The following is an 18511-nucleotide window of genomic DNA, read 5'->3' as shown; positions in this document are numbered from 1 at the left end:
GACGGCGCGGCGGAGCCCGGAAGCCGGGCCGCGCGGGGCGTGCTGGGAGTTGTAGTCCCCGCCCCCCCCCCTCGCCGGGCGATGTCACCGCCGGCGGCGCCGCCGCGCGGGGGCTGCCGGGAAGCGACGGCGCCATGGCGGAACCGGCGGGGGAGAACGGCTGCGGAGGGAGGGGGCGGGGCACGGCGGTGAGCGGGGGGGGGAAGGGGGGGGCTATAGGGGGGTATGGGGGGCTATAGGGGACATGGGGGGGCTATAGGGACCTATAGGGGACACGGGGGGGCGATAGGGACCTATAGGGAACCGGGGCGGTATAGGGACCGGGGGGGCTATAGGGGACCGGGGGGCTTATAGGGGGCTATAGGGACCTATAGGGGACATGGGGGGCTATAGGGGACCGGGGGGTTTATAGGGGTCTATGGGGGGTCTGTAGGGGGTATGGGGGGGCTACAGGGGAATGGGGGTCTATAGGGGGGCTATAGTGGATATGGGGGGGCTATAGGGACCTATAGGGGACCGGGGGGGCTATAGGGGACCGGGGATTTATAGGGGACATGGGGGGACTATAGGGGACTTGTGGTCTGTAGGAGACCGGGGGGCTATAGGGGTCTATAGGGGGTCTATAGGGGGTGGGGGTTTATAGGGGGCTATAGGGGGTCTATAGGGGGTATGGGGGGGGCTATAGGGGACTGTGAGGGTCTATAGGGGACATGGGGGCTATAGGGACCTATAGGGGACATGGGGGCTGTAGGGGACCGGGTCAGTATAGGGACTGGCAGGGGGCTATAGGGGTCTGGGGGGGGGGCTATAGGGGACATGAGGGCTGTAGGGATCTATAGGGGACCAGGGGGGCTATAGGGGGTCTATAGGGGTCTGGGGGTCTATAGGGGACACGGGGGCTGTAGGGATCTATATGGGACCGGGGGTGACTATAGGGGACTGGAGGGGGCTATATGGGACCGGGGGGTGACTATAGGGGACTGGAGGGGGCTATAGGGGACCGGGGGGGTTATAGGGGTTTATAGGGGTCTTTAAGGGGGTATGGGGGGGCTATAAGGGACTGGGGGGGGGTCTACAGGGGACATGAGGGCTATAGGGATCTATGGGGGACCGGGGGAGGGCTATAGGGGACTGGAGGGGGCTATAGGGGACCAGGGGGGAAATAGGGGTCTATAGGGGGTATTGGGGGTCTATAGAGGACTGGGGGGCTATAGGGGACATGGGGGCTATAGTGATCTATAGGGGACCGGGGGGAGGTCTATAGGGGACTGGGGGGGGGGGCTATAGGGGACCGGGGCTCTGTAGGGGCCCGAGCAGTTATAGGGGACTGGGGGGCCATAGGGAACATGGAGTCTAAAGGGACCAGGGGTCTATAGGGGATCAGGGAGGTATAGGGGCCGGGGGGCTATAGGAGGTATGGGGGGGCTATAGGGGACATAGGGGCTGTAGGGACCTATAGGGGACCGGGAGGGCTATAGGGGACTGGGGGGTTTATAGGGGGCTATAGGGGGCCAGGGGGTCTATAGCGGACTGGGGATCTGTAAGGAACTGGGGAGGTATAGGGGACCGGGGGACTACAGGGGTCATGGGGGCTTTAGGGACTTACAGGGGACCAGGAATCTATAAGGAACCAGGGGTCTATAGGGGACTGGGGGGCCTATAGAGACCTATAGGGGACCAGGGGCTATAGGGGCCTGAGGTGTTATAGGGGACTGGGGGGGCCATAGGGGACATGGGGTCTATAAGGGACCAGGGGGTCTATAGGGCACTGGAGGGTCTGTAGGGGGGCAAGGGGTGTATAGGGGACTGGGGTGGTGTAGGGGATTGAGGGCTATAGGGGACAGGGGTCTATAGGGGACATGGGGTCTATATGGGACTGGGGGGCTGTAGGGGAGTGGGGAGGTATAGGGAACTGAGGAGCTATAGGGGATGAGGGGCCATAGGGGATGGGGGAAGGTATAGGGGATGAGGGGGCTATAAGGGTCCAAGAGTTATAGGGGCTCAGGGAGCTATAGGGGACTGGGGGGCTATAGATGCTCAAGGGGCCATAAAGGCTGGGGGTCTATAGGGGACTGGGGACCTTAAGGGGCTCAGGGGACCATAAGGGACTGGGGGGCTATAGGGGGGATGCAGGGGAATCAGGGCAGTGCAGGGGGGGGGCACAGGAGGGCTATAGGGCCCCTAAGAGCTGTGGGGGCTGGGGTGAGGGGGGGTATGGGGGGGGCTATAGGCAGTCCTGGGATCAATAAGGGGGGCTGTGGGGAGCTGTGGGATCCATAGGGGGGGCTATAGGTGGTCCTGGGATCTGGGGGGGGGGTCTGTGGGATCTATAGGGGGGCTATGGGTGATCCAGGGGGGGCTGCAGGCCATCCTGGCACCCATAGGGCACACATAGGGCACACATAGGGACCCATAGAGACCCATAGGCACCTATAGGGGACTGATAGGGGATCCATAGGGGACCCATAGGGACCTATAGGGCACCTGTAAGGACCCATACAGCACCCATAGGGGACCCATAGGTGCCTGTAGGGTGCCCATAGGGCACCCATAGGGGAACCATGGGGCACCATAGGGACCCATAGAGACTCATAGGCACTTATAGGGACTCATAGGTGCCTATAGGGACCCATAGGGGATCATAGGGCACCCATAGGGGGCCCACAGGGACCCATAGGCACCCACAGGGACCTATAGGGCATCTATAGGGCACCCATGGGGACCCATAAGCATGCATAGGCACCCATCGGGCACCCTTAGGAACCCACAGGGTCCTATAGGGCCCCCATAGGCACCCATAGGGAACCCATAGATGCCCATAGGGCACCCATAGGCACCCAAAGGGACCCGTAGGGCACCCATAGGTGACGCATGGGGATCCATACAGGCCCATAGGGACCCACAGGGACCTATAGGGCACCCATAGGGGACCCGTAAGCACCCATAGGGACCTATAGGGCACCCATAGGCACCCACAGGGCACACATAGGGGACCCACATGGGCCTATAGGGACCCATAGGGCACCCATAGGGCATCTATAGGGGACCCATAATCTCCCATAGGCACCCATGGGGACCCATATAGCACCCACAGGAACCTATAGGGCATCTATAGGGCACCCACGGGGACCTATAGGGCACCCATAGGGGACCCGTAAGCACCCATAGGCACCCACAGGGTCCCATAGGGAACCCCTAGGCAATGCATAGGGATCCATAAGGGCCCCATAGGGTCCCATAGGCGCCTATAGGTGCCCATAGGGTACCCATGGGGGATCTATAGGGCCCCATAGGCACCCCTAGGTGACGCATAGGGATCCATAAGGGCCCCATAGGGATCCATAAGGGCCCCATAGGCGCCTATAGGTGCCCATAGGGTACCCATGGGGGATCTATAGGGCCCCATAGGGGACCCGTAGATGCCCATAGGCACCTGTAGGTGATGCTTAGAGATCCATAAGGGCCCCATAGGGATCCATAAGGGCCCCATAGGCGCCTATAGGTGCCCATAGGGTACCCATGGGGGATCTATAGGGCCCCATAGGCACCCATAGGGGACCCATAGATGCCCATAGGCACCCCTAGGTGATGCATAGGGATCCATAAGGGCCCCATAGAGATCCATAAGGGCCCCATAGGCGCCTATAGGTGCCCATAGGGCCCTCACCCCCCCCTCCCCAACCCCAGCAGGCCCCCGGGGGGGGCCACCCCCGCGCGCGGCGGCGCCTGGAGGCGCTGCTGAACCGCAGCCTGCGCATCCGCATGTCGGACGGGCGCACGCTGGTGGGGGCCTTCCTCTGCACCGACCGCGACGCCAACGTCATCCTCGGCTCCGCGCAGGAGTTCCTCAAGGCCTCGGGTGAGGGGGGGGCACCCCCAAAATAAATATTTGGGGGGGTTGTGACGGGGGGGGGGGGTCCCACCTGTGCTGCGGGGTGCCCGGCTCCTTGCTGCTGAGCTCCCTGCCCTTTATTTTTTTAAAATTTTAATTAATTTAATTAATTTTTTAATTGGGGGGGGCGTGGTAGCGTTGGCACCTCGTCCCCTGACCCCCCCCAAAAGAAAATTGGGGTTTTTATATGGGGGGGGGGGGTCCACACACATGGCATGGGGTCCCCTTCTCCTTGCTGCTGTGCTTCCATCCTTTAATTATTGATTAACTCTTTAATTGGGGGGGGGGTTGTCGTACTGTTGTCACCTCATCCCGTGACCTCCCCCCAAAAAATTTGGGTTTTTTAAACTGGGGGGGGGTCCCCATGAGCACCACAGGGTCCCCTTCCCCTTGCATCCGCACTCCCTTCCATTTAATTTTTAATTTTTAATTATTTTTTTTAATTGGGGGGGTCGTGGTAGTGTTGTCACCTTGTTCCCTGACCCACCCCCAAAAAAAAAAAATTGGGGTTTTTATATGGGGGGGTCCCCACATGCACCACGGGGTCCCCGTCTGCTTGCTGCAGTGCTCCCATCCTTAAATTTGTAATTTTAATTAATTTTTTTTTTTGGGGGGGGGTTGGGGGGCTGTTACCGCTCCCCCCTGACCCCCCCCCTCTCTGTGTGCCCCCCCCCCAGACTCGTTCCCCGGCAGCGAGCCGCGGGTGCTGGGCCTGGCCATGGTCCCCGGGCACCACATCGTGTCCATCGAGGTGGAGCGCGAGGGGGCCGCCGCCGCCCTCTACCCCTAGCGGCCCCCCCCGGAGTGTGACGGACCCCCCCCGGCGTGATGGACTCCCCCAGGAGTGACCGACCCCCCCCAGGAGCAACGGACCCCCCCCTGGAGTGATGGACCCCCCCAGCAAGTGACAGACCCCCTCCGGATTGAAAGACCCCCCCCCAGAAGTGATGCCCCCCCAGGAGTGACGGACCCCCCCAGCACTTCATGGACCCCCCCCCAAATGACAGACCCCCCCCAGCATCTGACGGACCCCCCCCAAATATAACGGAACCCCCCCAGACCATGATGGAGACCCCCAACGTCTGATGGACCCCCCCACATGTGAGTGACCCCCCCCATGTATGAGGGACCCCCCCATCACCTAACAGCCCCCCCCAACATCTGACGGACCCCCCCACGAAGAAACATCCCCCCCCCCAATCTGAGAGCCCCCCCCCCAATTTACGATGGGGGGGGGTCCCATGGCCCCATTGAAGCCCCTGGTGTTGCGCCCTCGAGTCCTTGTGCCCCCCCCCCCAAATTCCAGACCCCCCCAGCCCCCCCCAGCCCCGACCCCCCCCCAAATCCCCCCCCCCAAAATCGGAGCTGGCCGGGCTGTACGAGTTAATTTAATCTCAGGTACAAAATAGCTTCTGTGGCCGCGGGGGGGGGGCAAGGCGGGGGGGGCACCCCCAGCCCCCCCTTCCCCCCCCCCCGACCCTCAATAAAACACCGGGGCCGTGGGGGGGGGAGGGGGGACAGGGGAGGGAAGGGGGGAGATGGGAGGAGGGGGGGGGGGGACACGGGGTGGGGGGGTCCGGGGTGGCCGCAGGGCCCAGCACCATGGTGGGGGGGTGGGGGGGGCACCCAGGTCATGGGGGGGGAGGAGGGGGGGGCGCGGGTTTTGGGACCCCCCCCCCAGGTCAGGACACCGGGTCGCTGCATTCCCCCCCCCTCTTCCCCCCCCCAAAAAAGACACAGCCCCTCCCCCACACTCACACACCTCCCCCCCCCCCCCCCCCGGGGACCCCCGGCCCGACCCCCCCCCCAATAAATAAAGCGCCCCCCCCACACACACACTTCGCGTATAAATTAAAAAAGAGGCAGAAAAAGGTCATTTACAAAAAAAGGGAAAAAAAAAAAGAGGCTTCGGGAAGGGGGGGGGGCGCACCCCAAGTTGTCCCCCCCCCCGTTGGGGGGGAGGGGTCCCGCTGCCCCCCCCCCCACCTTTTGGGGAGGGGTTGCACAGGCGGCCCCCCCTCCCCTTTGCACCATGGTTTGGGGGAGCCCTGGGGGGGCAACACCCCCCTTGTGGACCTGAGCCCCCCCCAGGGGGCAGGGGGGGGACCCCAAAACGCCCCCCCCCCTCGGGGCCCCCCCCGGCCCGGACCCGTAGTGAGGGGGTGGCTGGTTTGGGGGGGGCCCCCCCGGGGCGAGTTTTTGGTTGAAATTTGGGGAAGGGTCCAGCAAAGCCCCCCCCAAGCGCCCCCCCCAGCACCCCCTTAATGCTGTGGGGGGGGCGCGGGCCCCCCCTCCCAGGGCCCCCCCTGAGTCATGGGGGGCAGCGGGACCCCCCCGAGAGATACGGGGAGGGGGGGCACTGAGACCCCCCCCTCCAAGAGATGGGGGGGGGCCATGGAGACCCCCCCCCCAATGTGTGGGGGGGGCAGTGGGGACCCCACAGGGACCCCCAAATCAGGAGGGGGGGGTGCAGGAAGAGCCCCCCCCATCCCCCCCCAGGTTTTGAGGGGGAATTGTTCATTTTTATAAATCGATATTTCTGTAAAAAACGTTAAGTTTCGCGTCTGCCCCCCCCTCAAAAAAAATCCCCCCCCCAGCACCCCGAGTCCCCGCTGCGTCCGTCCGTCCGTCCGGGCCCCCCCCGGCCCGGCGCCGCTCTTCAGAGTGCGGAGAGGGGGGGGGGGCGAGAAGATGTCGGGGGGGGGGAGGCCAATTTTGGGGTGATTTCCCCATGAATAAATAAAAAGTGTTCGGGGTGGGGGGCGGGGGGGGCGTCCCCGTGTCCCCGTCCCCGTCACGGGTGCCCAGGAACCCCCTGGGCCGGGCAGGGCTCATCTGGAGCTGGGCGACGCCACCTGCAAGGGACCCGGCGTCAGGGGGGGGCACCCCCATGGGGACCCCCCCCCGCCACCGCCACCACCCCTGGGGACACGGGGAAAGGGGGGGACACGCGGGAAGGGGCGGCCCCGGGGGGCGGGGGTCCCGGGGGTGTCCCCGTGTTGGGTGGCCCCGTAGTGGGGGTCCCGTAATGGAGGCCCCTTGGGTGGCCCCGTAGTGGTGGTCCCATAGTGGTGGTCCCATGGGTGGCCCCAAGTTGGGTGGCCTCAAGTTGGGTGGCCCTAGGTTGGGTGTCCCCATGCTGGGGGTCCCTGTGGGTGACCCCAAGTTGAGTGACCCCATGCTGGTGGTCCCTTGGGTGTCCCAATAATGGGTGACCCCCCCCCAGTCGCGGTGTCCCCATGCTGGTGGTCCCATGGGTGACCCCAAGTTGGTCATCCCCTTGTTGGGTGACCCCAAGTTGAGTGACCCCACGTTGGGTGTCTCCATGGGTGGCCCCAAGTTGGTCACCCCGATGTTGGGTGTCCCCATGCTGGTGATCCCATGGGTGACCCCAAGTTGGGTGTCCCCATCTTAGGTGACCCCAAGGTGGGTGACCCCATGTTGGGTGTCCCCATTTTGGGCATCTCCGTGTAGGTGATCCCATGGGTGTCCCCATTCTGGGTGTCTCCATGCTGGTGGTCCCATGGGTGACCCCAAGTTGCTCATCCCCTTGCTGGGCGTCCCCATGCTGCCGATCCCATGATCCCATGGGTGTTTCCGTGTTGGGCGTGAAGGTGCCCCTGCCCCCGGGGCCGTCCCCGTGCGCTCACCAGGGTGAAGCCGTCGTAGATCTGCATCAGCTCCTCGGTCTTGTACTGCTCGAGGACGACGACGCCGTGCAGGGCCCCGCTGCGGCGCCGGGCGCAGCCCTCGCAGTGCACCAGGTAGGTGTTGCGCCCGCCGGTCTCGCTCGTCACGAAGAGGATGTTGAACACCTCCACCTGCGGCACACGGCTCAGCGGCGGTGCTCCCGGGCGTGGCCCCCACCCGCCGACACCTTTCGGTTTGCACCCGGGGCCGGTCACGGTCACCCACGATGAGACCACGCAAAAGCCGTGGCCAAGGCAATGCCACGGCTGTGACCGGGTCAAGACCGTGGCCAAGACCATGACCAAGCAATGGCCAAGACAATGACTAAGACAATGGCCAAGACCAGGATCAAGACCAGAACCAAGACCATGGCCAAGATAATGGCCAAGGCCACGGCCAAGACCAAGCTGTTGCTGTGGCCATGACCACACCAAAACCACGTAAAGATCACAGCGAAGCACAAGCCAATGCCATGGCCATGACCACGTCAAGACCGTGGTCAAGACCAAACCAAAACCGTGGCCATGACCATGCCAAGACCACTCAGAGACCATGGTCAAGTCTAGGTCAGTGTCATGGCCATGACCACAGCAAGACCACGCCCAACACCAAGAGAACGCCATGGCCACAGCATGCCAGGACCATGTACATGTAAAATCCATGGCCAACACCAGGAGCAAGACCAAGCCATTGCCGTGGTCATCACCATGCCAAGACCACATAAAGACCATGGCTAATACCAAGCCAATGCCATGGCCATGATGACAAAGATGGTGGTCATGACTAAACCAAAACCATGGCCATCACCACGCCAAGACCACACGGAGACTGTGGCCAAAGCTAAGCCAAAGCCATGGCCATGACCATGCCAAGATCACGGTCAAGTCCAAGCCAATGCCATGGGCATGTCCATGTCGAAACCATGACCAAGACCAAGCCAAAACCATGGCCAAGACCATGCCAAGACCATGCCAAGACCATGGCCATGACCACGTCAAAACCATGGCCAAGTGCAAGCCAACTTCATGGGCATGACCACGTCAAAACTATAACCAAGTCCACAGCCTGACTGTGACCAAGCCCACGGCCAAGACCACTCCAAGGCCATGCCAAGACCACGCCCAGCCCCCCCGGCCCCCTCCAGCACTCACGTCGCACTCGTTGCAGTAGTACGCCGGCTCGTCCTTCACCCGTCCCTGGTAGGCGATCTTCTTGCCGGCGCGGACCAAGCTCTCGCGCTGCACCTGGCAGTGCTTGATGGACTGCATCAGGCAGTACCTGCAACGGCCGGCACCGTACGGCCGCGCGCGTCAGCCACCGCCCCGCGGCGACGGGGACGTCCCCGTCCCCTCGTCCTGCGGCGGTGTCAGCCCTGGCGTGGCCCCGTCCTTGTCCCCAGGGCGGCCCCGGCCCCACCGCGCCCCTGCGCTCACTTGATCATCTTGTAGAGGTCGGGGTCGCTGATCTTGACGGTGCGGGCGACGTTCCAGGAGACGTGGATCATGGGCACGATGGACTTGACGTTCTTCACCTCGTTCCACTCATAGCGCTCCAGCGCCAGCTGGTACTGGTAGGCTAAGGGGACAGCAGGGACATCACGGGTGTCCCCCGGCCACACCGTGTCACCCTTAGGGCTGTGTCCCCAGCCATGTCCCACCCCCATGGTGTGGCGCTCGTGTCCCCACTGCACCCTCACTGTGTTCCCGTTGCATCCCCGTTGTGTCCCCATAGTGTCCCCATTATGTCCCCATTCTGTTCCTGCTCTGTCCCCGTTGTTTCTCTATTGCATCCCCATTGTTTCCCCATTGTATCCCCATCGTGTTCCTTTTGTGTCCCCATCGCATCCCCCTTGTCCTCCACTGCACCCCACTGTGTCCCTGTTTTGTCTCCATCATTTCTCTGTTGCATCCCCCTTCCATCCTCGCTGCACCCCCATTGTTACCCCATTGTGTCCCCATTGTACCCCTATTGCATCCTCATTGTATCCCCGTTGTGTCCCCATTCTGTCCCTGCTGTTATTTCTCTATTGCATCCCCACTGTTCCCCCATTTTGTCCCCGTTGTGTCCCCATTGTGTCCCCACTGTACCCCCGTTGTGTCCCCAACGTTCCCCTGTTACGTCCCCCTTCTATCCCCACTGCAACCCCATTGTGTTCCCATTGTTCCCACATTGTGTTGTCGCTGTTTCTCTATTGCATCCCCACTGTTCCCCCATTGTTCCCCCATTGTTCCCCCATTGTGTCCCCGTTGTGTCCCCACTCTGTCCCCGTTGCATCCCCAGCATCACCCCACCAGCAAAGCGCCCCGGTCCCCGCGCCCCGTACCGGTGAGGGGCCCGACGTTCCAGGCGATGTTGTTGCACCAGCCGGTGGCCTGCACCCAGTGCACGGTGCCGGCGTTGATCCACACCAGGTCGCCGGGGCGCTGGATGAAGCGGTACACGGGGATGTTGGAGCGGTACAGGTCCTCCAGGATGGGCCACCACGAGCCCGTCAGGTAGTCCACGCCGTGCCTGCGACACAGACGGGGTCACACGGTGCCACTGCTGTCACTGCTGTCACTGCCATCACTGCTATCACTGCTGTCACTGCTGTCACTGCTGTCACTGCTATCACTGCTATCACTACTGTCACTGCTGTCACTGCTGTCACTACTGTCACCACCGCCACTGCTCCACCTTCCCCCTTGGTGTCACCAACCTACCAGCAGCGCTGTGCTCTGCCCTCCCACAAGCCCCACCCCTCTCACAAGCCCCTCCTCCTCCCCCAAAGCCACGCCCCTCCCACAAGCCCCGCCCTCACTTGTCGCAGAAGGCGGAGATGGTCTCCCAGTAGTGCTCGTGCACCGCGAACCACTCGCAGTCCCCGGGCCCGATGTTGATGTTGACGGAGCAGAAGTTGTTGTTCTCCTGGTGGCCTGGGGGGGACACGGGACCAGCGGCGGTGTCACCCCCCCGCAGCCCGCACGGCCCCACGCGCCCCCCGCCCCGCGGCCCTGCTCACCGGGTGTGCGGCTGCCTGGCACCTTCATGTAGAGCTGGACGGTGTTCATGCCCAGGATGGTGTGGCCCACGTGGCTCAGCATGTTGCCCGTGGAGGAGACCCGCATGAAGGCCGGCAGCTTCAGCAGCTCCTGCAGCTGCGGCTTCCACCTGGACGGGGACACACGGGACGGTCACCCGTGGGGTGGTCACCCGTGGGGTGGTCACCCGTGGGACGGTCACCCATGGGTTAGTCAAACATTGCATGGTCAATCCTGGGATAGTCAACCATTGGATGGTCAGGCATGGGGTGGTCAATCATTGGATGGTCAAACACTGGATGGTCAGCCATTGGACGGTCAATGATTGGATGGTCAACCACTGGATGGTCAATCATTGGATGGTCAACCACTGGATGGTCAACCATTGGACGGTCAATCATTGGATGGTCAACCACTGGATGGTCAACCATTGGATGATAAGCCATAAGGTGGTCACCCATGGGCCTGTCAACCACTGGACAGTCAACTATGGGATGATCAGCCATAGGATGGTCAATCATTGGTTGGTCAACTATTGGATGGTCAACCATTGGATGATCAGCCATGGGACAGTTACCCATGAGATGGTTGTCCATGGGATGATCAACCATGGGGTGGTCAACCATGGGATGGTCACCAGCAGGCAGTCAACCATTGGATGGACAACTACTGGATGATAAGCCATGAGGTGGTCACCCATGGGATGGTCAACAATTGGATGGTCAACCATGGGACAGTCAAATGTTGGAAGGTCAACTATTAGGTGGTCAACCATGGGGTAGTCAACTACTGGATGGTCAGCCCACAGGTTGGTCAGCCATTGGGATGGTCACCCATGGGATGGTCACCCACTGGACAGTCAAACACTGCATGGTCAACCGTGGGGTGATCAGCCATGGGATGGTCAACCATGGGATGGTGACTCATGGGAAGGTCACCCACTGGAGAGCCAGCCATTAGATGGTCAACCATTGGATGGTCAACCATTAGATGGTCAACCATTGGATGGTCAACCATTGGATGATCAGCCATGTGATGGTTGCCTATGGGATAGTCAACCATGGGATGGTCAAACACGGGATGGTCAACTATGGGATTGTCAACCATTGGATGATAAGCCTTGTGAAGGTTGCCTATGGGATGGTCACCCACGGGATGGTCACCTATTGGACAATCAGCTATGAGAGTCACTCTTGGGATGGCCACCCTTGGGATGATTGACCATTGGATGCTCCTCCACAGGTCACCCACAGGTGCCCGTCACCCCCAGCGCGGTCCCCCTGTCACTCATGGGTGCCCCCCTCACCCATGGGTGCCCCCCTCACCTCTTAGCATCCGAGAGGTCGATGTTGGTCCCGAACTTGATGATCTGGTGGGACTTCTGGTCGGGGTTGCTGCGGGGCGCAGGGGTTACGGGGGGGACGCGGCACGTCCCCGAGCCGGGGTCCCCCCACTGACGCCCCGGGGACGCCCTGGGGACACCCCGGGGACGCCTCGGGGCCAGCGCCCGCCCTCGGTGTCGGGGGACCCCCGGGTGGCCCCACCTGGGGGGGGTCTCCGTGGTGCTGTCGGGCTCCTCCGCCTCCTCGTCCTCGCTGTCCTTGTCCTCCTGGCGGGGACGTCTCGTTAGGGGGGGACACGGGGCAGGGGGCACACGGGTCAGGGGGACCCCCCATCCCCATGTCCCCCTCCAAATGTCCCCCACGTCACCCCTGCCCTCCACATCCCCCCGTGTCCCCATGTCCCCCCTCACCCCGAGTGTCCCCACATCCCCCTGCACACCATGTCCCCCCCCACCCCGTGTCCCCACGTCCTCCCGTGTCCCCCTGCACCCCCATACCCCATGTCCCCCCACACCCCCCACGTCCCTCCATGTCCCCCCATATCCCCTGTGTCCCCCTGTACCCCCCCATGTCCCCACGTCCCCCTGTACCCCCCCAACATCCCCCTGTACCCCCCGTATCCCCACATCCCCCCATACCCCCCATACCCCCCTATACCCTCAACATCCCCCCACATCCCCCCACATCCCCCCACATCCCCCCACGCCCCCAATGTCCCCACATCCCCCCCCACCCCCCCGCGCCCCCCGCGCCCGCCGACCTGCAGGGACTCCTGGAAGGAGGAGGCCTGGTACTGGGCGTACTTGGCGATGGTGGTGTGCGAGCGGCTGCTCTCGCAGGGCCAGACCTGGCGCGTCCCCGACAGGTCCCAGTTCTCGTCCGAGGGCTGCTGCACCTGCGTGCGCACCTCCACCGCGTGCTCCCCGCTCGCCTCCACCAGCGTCTTGGTGCTGAACAGCCCCAGGTCTGCGGGGACGGCAGCGGCCGCTCGGAGCCCGCACCGCGGATGGGGGGCACGGGGGGGTGGGGGGCGAGGGGAGGGCAGGGGGATATGGGGACATGGGGACATTGGGATGAGGGATGTGGGGCCACAGGGACATGGGGACATTGGGATGAGGGGCAAGAGAACATTGGGATATGGGGACAAGGGACATGGGGACATGGGACATAGGGACATGGGGACAAGAGACAGGGGGACATTGGGATGAGGGACATGGAGATATGGGGACACGGGGATGAGGGACATGAGAACGTTGGGATGCAGGGACAAGGGACATGGGGACATGTGCATGCAGGGGACGAGAACACAGGGACAGGATGGGGACACGGGGACAAGAGACACGGAAGCAGGTATGTGCAGGGGATGGGGACAAGGGACACAAGTGTGCAAGGGACAGGGGACAAGGGAGTGCGCGTGTGCATGGGACAGGGACATGGGGACATGGGGACACGGCAGCTCGTACATGCATGGAGGGGACACGGGGACAGGACAGGGACAGGATGGGGACATGGGGACAAAGCGTCCCCATGCAAAGCATCCCTGTGCAAAGTGTCCCCATGCGATTGTCCCTGTGCCACTGTCCCTGTGCAATTGTCCCCCTGCAAAGTGTCCCCAAGCCACTGTCCCCGTGCAAAGTGTCCCTGTGCTGGCATCCCTGTGCCACTGTCCCCGTGCAGTTGTCCCCATGTAATTGTCCCCATGGCAGTGTCCCTGTGGTGGTGTCCCTGTGGTAGTGTCCCCGTGCAGTGTCCCCATGCCACTGTCCCTGTGCAATTGTCCCCATGCAATCATCCCTGTGTGGTGTCCCCATGCAAAGTGTCCCTGTGCCACTGTCCTTGTGTAATTGTCCCCATGAAATTGTCCCCATGCTGTTGTCCCCGTGCCACTGTCCCTATGGCAATGCCCCCATGCAACGTGTCCCCGTGTCACTGTCCCCATGTAATTGTCCCTGTCCCCGTGCCACTGTCCCTATGCAAAGTGTCCCCGTGTCGCTGTCCTTGTCTAATTGTCCCCATGCAACGTGTCCCCGTGCCACTGTCCCTGTGTCATTGTCCCTGTCCCTGTGTCCCCATCCCAGTGTCCCCATCCCAGTGTCCCCATCCCGGTGTCCCCGTCCCGGTGTCACTCACTGAGGCGCAGGGACCCGGCCAGCCCGCGGATGACGGTGATGGGATTCTTGGGGTCGGTGCAGAACTGCAGCAGGACGGGCGAGAAGGCGTCGCGCTTGCTCTCCAGCTGTGGGCGGGGCCGGTCAGCGCCGGGCGGCCAATCGTGGCCCGACAACGCCGCCACGCCCACACCCTCGGCCAATGGGGAAGCCCCGGGGCGGGGCCCCGCCACACCCCCGCCCGCCCGGCGGCCAATCAGATGGGGGGCCCCGGGGAGACGCCCGGCCGCCGGCCAATCGGCACGGGGGTGGCCAGGAGGATCCGGGCGGGAGCCAATCAGAGAGGGGATTCCCTGGGAAACGCCCGCCCGTGGGCCAATCAGCATGGGGATACCCCGGGAAACACCCAGCTGTCGGCGAATCAGGACAGAGATTCCCTGGGAAACGCCCAGTCATGGACCAATCAGAATGGGGATTCCCTGGGAGACGCCCGCCCATTGGCCAACCAGGGCAGAGATGCCCTGGGAAACTCCTGGCCATGGGCCAATCAGGATGGGGATGCCTGGGAAACACCCAGCTATGGACCAATCAGGATGGGGATGCCCTGGAAATGCCCACCCATGGACCAATCAGGGCAAAGATGCCCTGGGAAACACCCATCTATGGACCAATCAAAAGGGGGATGCCCTGGGAAACGCCCAGCTATGAACCAATCAGGATGGGGATGCCTGGGAAACACCTGGCTGTGGACCAATCAGCATGGGGATGCCCTGGGAAACGCCCAATCATAGACCAATCAGGACAGGGATGCCTGGAAACACCCAGTTATGGACCAATCAGGGTGGAGATGCCCTAGGAAACACCTGCCTGTGAACCAATCAGGGCAGGAGTACCTAGGAAACACCTGGCCATGGGCCAATCAGGATGGGGATACCCTGAGAAACACCCAGCTATGGACCAATCAGCACGGGGATGCCTGGGAAATGCCCAGCGATGGACCAATCAGGGCAGGAATACCCTGGGAAACGCCCAGTCATGGACCAATCAGGGCAGGGATACCCTGGGAAACACTCAGTCATGGACCAATCGGGGTGGGGATGCCTGGGAAACGCCCAATCATGGACCAATCAGGGCAAGGATGCCCTGGGCAACGCACTCCTGCGGCCCAATGAGGATGGGGACGCCCTGGGACACGCGCGCCCATTGACCAATCGGCACGAGGATGCCCTGGGACACGCCCCCCCCCCACGGCCCAATGAGGGCGGGGCGCCCCGGGGCCGGCCAATGACTCACGTAGATGCTGGGCGTGGGCGGGCTGAGCTTGTCGCGGGGCAGCTTCTCCTGCGAGTCGATGCGCGGCTTCACCGACTGCGCCGGGGACAGGTAGGACTCCCGGAACGGGCCCGGCAGGCGCGCCTGCCTGGGGGCGGGGCAGGGGGCGGGGCCAAGGGGGTGGGGTCATGGGTGGGGTCACGGGGTCGTGGGTGGGGTCACGGGGTCATGGGTGGGGTCACGGGGCATGGATAGGGACATGGGGGCATGGGGATGGGGACACGGGGATATAGGGACAGGGACAGGGATATGGGGACATGGGGACAAGGGACATGGGATACATGGATATGGGGACATGGGGACACAGGGATATAGGGACAGGGACATGGGGACACACGGACATGGATGGGGACATGGGGACATGGGGACAGGGATAGGGACATGGGGACATGGGGACAAGGGATGTGGGGACACAGGGACACAGATAGGGACATGGGGATAAGGGACATGGGACACGGGGACAAGGGACATGGGGACATGGATAGGGACACAGGGATGGGGACATGGGGATATATGGACAGGGATATAGGGACATGGGGACATGGGGACACGGGGACACACAGACACGAACAGGGACACAGGGACACAGGAATGGGGACACAGGGACATGGGGACACAGGACATAGGGACATGTCAACATGGGCACGGACAAAGGGATAGGGACAGGGGTATGGGGACAGGGGCACACGGGGACACGGGGATGGGGACAGAGAGATGGGGACAGGGGGACACAAGGACACAAGGACAGGGTCACCCAACGGCCCAGGGGGTGGGGGGGGGGGCCCGCAACATGTGCGAGGCCACGTCCCCACAGAGACCCCACAGAGACCCCACAGAGACCCCACAGAGCCCCCAAACAGCCTCCACAGTCCCCACAGAGCCTCCACAGTCCCCATAGAGCCCCCGCAGAGGCCCCCAGCCCCATAAAGGCCCTGGGGAGCCTCCCTGGAGCCTCCCTACAACCTCCCCACCCCAAAAAGAGCCTCCACAGAACCTCCCTAGGGCCTCCAGGGCCTTCAGAGCCTCCATAAAGCCCCCTAGAGACCCCATAAAGCCTCTGTAGGGCCTCCCCGACCTCCTAGAGGCCCCATAAACCCCTCTAGAGCCTCCCCAGAGCCTCCCCAGCCCCTCAAAGCCCCCAAAGAGCCTCCCCAGACTCCCAGATCCCCCATAAAGCCTCCATAAAGCCCTGCAGAGCCCCCACAAAGCCTCCCTGGAGCCTCCCCAGCGCCCTACAGCTTCCATAAAGCCCTCCAGAGCCCCCAGACAGCCTCCCCAGCCCCCAAAGAGCCTCCATAAAGCCCCCTAGAGCCTCCCCGGCCCCAATAAATCCCCCCTAGAGCCTCCCCAGACCCCAAACAGCCTTCACAGACACCCTCAGAGCCTCTCTAGGGCCTCCCCAGCCCCCTAGAGCCTCCCTTGAGCCTCCCTAAATGCCTCTAGAGCCCCCTACAGCCTCTCTAGAGCCTCCCCAGTCCCCAAAGAGCCTTCACAGAGACCCTCAGAGCCTCTCAAGAGCCTCCCCAGCACCCTAGAGCCTCTATAGAGCCTCCATAGTCTCCATAAATGACCCTAGAGCCCCCTAGAGCCTCTGCAGCCCCCAATAAATCCCCCCTAGAGCCTCCCCAGCCTCCAAAGATCCTCTATAAAGGCTCCTAGAGCCTCCCCAGAGCCTCTAGAGTCCCCTAGAGCCTCCCCAGACCCCAAACAGCCTTCACAGACAACCTCAGAGCCGCCCTAGAGCCTTCCCAGCCCCCTAGAGCCCCCCTAGAGCCTCCCTAAATGCCTCTAGAGCCCCCTACAGCCTCTCTAGAGCCTCCCCAGCCCCCTAGAGCCTCCACAGAGCCTCCCCAGAGCCTCCATAAGTGCCCCGAGAGCCCCCTGGAGCCTCCCCAGCCCCAACAAATCCCCCCTAGAGCCTCCCCAGCCCCTAAAGACCCTCCCCAGAGCCTCCAGAAGTGCCTCTGGAGCCCCCTAGAGCCTCCCCAGCCCCCAAAGAGCCTCTATAAAGGCTCCTAGGGCCTCCCCAGAGCCTCCCCAGAGCCTCTAGAGCCCCCTAGAGCCTCCCCAGCCCCCCCAAAATCCCCCCCCCCCAAATCCCCCCCAGCCCGCCCCGCACTGACTTGCTGGCGCGCACGACCTCGGCGGCGCTGTGGCTGATGGTGAGCTGGGCCAGGGGGAGGCGCGGGGGCTCCTCCACCTCGGAGGCCACGAAGGTGTCGCGGCCGCCTCCTCCTCCTCCTCCTCCTCCTCCTCCTCCTCCTCCTCCTCCGCCGCTCTCCACCTTCACCAGGCGGATCTTCAGCTCCCGGGGGGGGCCCTCGCTCAGCGCCCGCAGCTTCAGCAGCTCGGCCGCGCTCGGCGGCGGCGGCGGCGGCAGCGGCGGCGGCGGTGGCGGCGGTGGCGGAGGCGAGGCCGAGGTGGAGGCCGCCTCGGGAGCGTCCTCAGCGGGGCTCTGGGGGTCGAGGGAGGCCGGGGCCTTGCGTGGAGGCCGCTGCTGCTGCTGCTGCTGCTGGTGGTGGTGGTGCTGGTGGTGGTGGTGGTGGTGGTGGCGGCGGCGGGGGCGAGCCTCCCGCTCACGGGGAGGCCGCCGAGGCCGGGGGGGAGGCCGGGGCTGGGGAGGGGGTGACTGAGGAGGAGGAGGAGGAGGAGGAGGAGGAGGAGGAGGGGGGGGGGACGAGGCTGGGGAGGAAGGCCGGGGGGAGGCCGCCGAGCGCCCCGCTTGCTCCGCCAGCGTCTCGCAGGCGCGGCTGATCTCCTCCAGCGCCTCCGACTCCGAGCGTGGGGGGGGGGTGGTGGTAGGGGGGGGTCCCTCGGCGCGGCCCCCCCTTCCCGGCCCCAGCCCGGCGGTGAGGTAGCGACTTGGGGGGCCGGGGGGGCCAAGGGAAGGGGGGGGGGGGCGCCCACCACCTTGAGCCCCCCCGGCTCGGCCGCCCCCCCAGGGCGGAGGCCAGCGAGTGGAGGAGGCTGGAGGAGGACGGAGGAGGGGGGGGGGGGGCGCGGGGGGGGGGCTCGTCCCGCTTGCCGAAAGGGTAAAGGCGGGGGGGGTCCGGGGGGTCCGGCCCGGGGGGGGCCCCGAAAAACGGGCGCCTTGGGGCGGGCGAGCGGGGGGGGGCCGGGGAGAGG

The 18511-nt window shown here is 63.7% G+C and overlaps 2 protein-coding genes across 2 annotated transcripts in view; one reads left to right on the top strand and one right to left on the bottom strand.

Moving 5' to 3' along the window:
- The first annotated feature begins 103 nt into the window (after positions 1-103).
- On the top strand, positions 104-4840 carry NAA38 (N-alpha-acetyltransferase 38, NatC auxiliary subunit). The gene is made up of 3 exons (XM_084501884.1): positions 104-188; positions 3688-3859; positions 4570-4840. Exons 1-3 carry the CDS (start codon positions 135-137, stop codon positions 4680-4682), a joined length of 339 nt encoding a protein of 112 aa, XP_084358010.1. The 5' UTR covers positions 104-134; the 3' UTR covers positions 4683-4840.
- A 909-nt stretch (positions 4841-5749) lies between these two features.
- The window catches only part of KDM6B (lysine demethylase 6B), a gene marked incomplete at its 5' end in the record, with an annotated part of 18407 nt that continues 5645 nt past the window's right edge, over positions 5750-18511 (bottom strand). The window contains 13 exons of the mRNA XM_084501812.1: positions 5750-6747; positions 7543-7713; positions 8734-8860; positions 9016-9157; positions 9906-10093; positions 10383-10497; positions 10584-10732; positions 11928-11996; positions 12147-12211; positions 12706-12911; positions 14076-14181; positions 15347-15473; positions 17509-18475. Of these exons, the coding sequence (XP_084357938.1) occupies positions 6724-6747; positions 7543-7713; positions 8734-8860; positions 9016-9157; positions 9906-10093; positions 10383-10497; positions 10584-10732; positions 11928-11996; positions 12147-12211; positions 12706-12911; positions 14076-14181; positions 15347-15473; positions 17509-18475 (2456 nt within the window). The 3' untranslated portion in view covers positions 5750-6723. The remainder of the gene's footprint in view (positions 6748-7542; positions 7714-8733; positions 8861-9015; positions 9158-9905; positions 10094-10382; positions 10498-10583; positions 10733-11927; positions 11997-12146; positions 12212-12705; positions 12912-14075; positions 14182-15346; positions 15474-17508; positions 18476-18511) is intronic.

This window comes from Aythya ferina (genome assembly GCF_964211825.1).
Source record: "Aythya ferina genome assembly, chromosome: 34".
Classification (NCBI taxonomy): Eukaryota; Metazoa; Chordata; class Aves; order Anseriformes; family Anatidae; genus Aythya; species Aythya ferina.
Note: the sequence above shows the minus strand (reverse complement) of the source record. Positions and strands in the feature narration are given on the sequence as shown.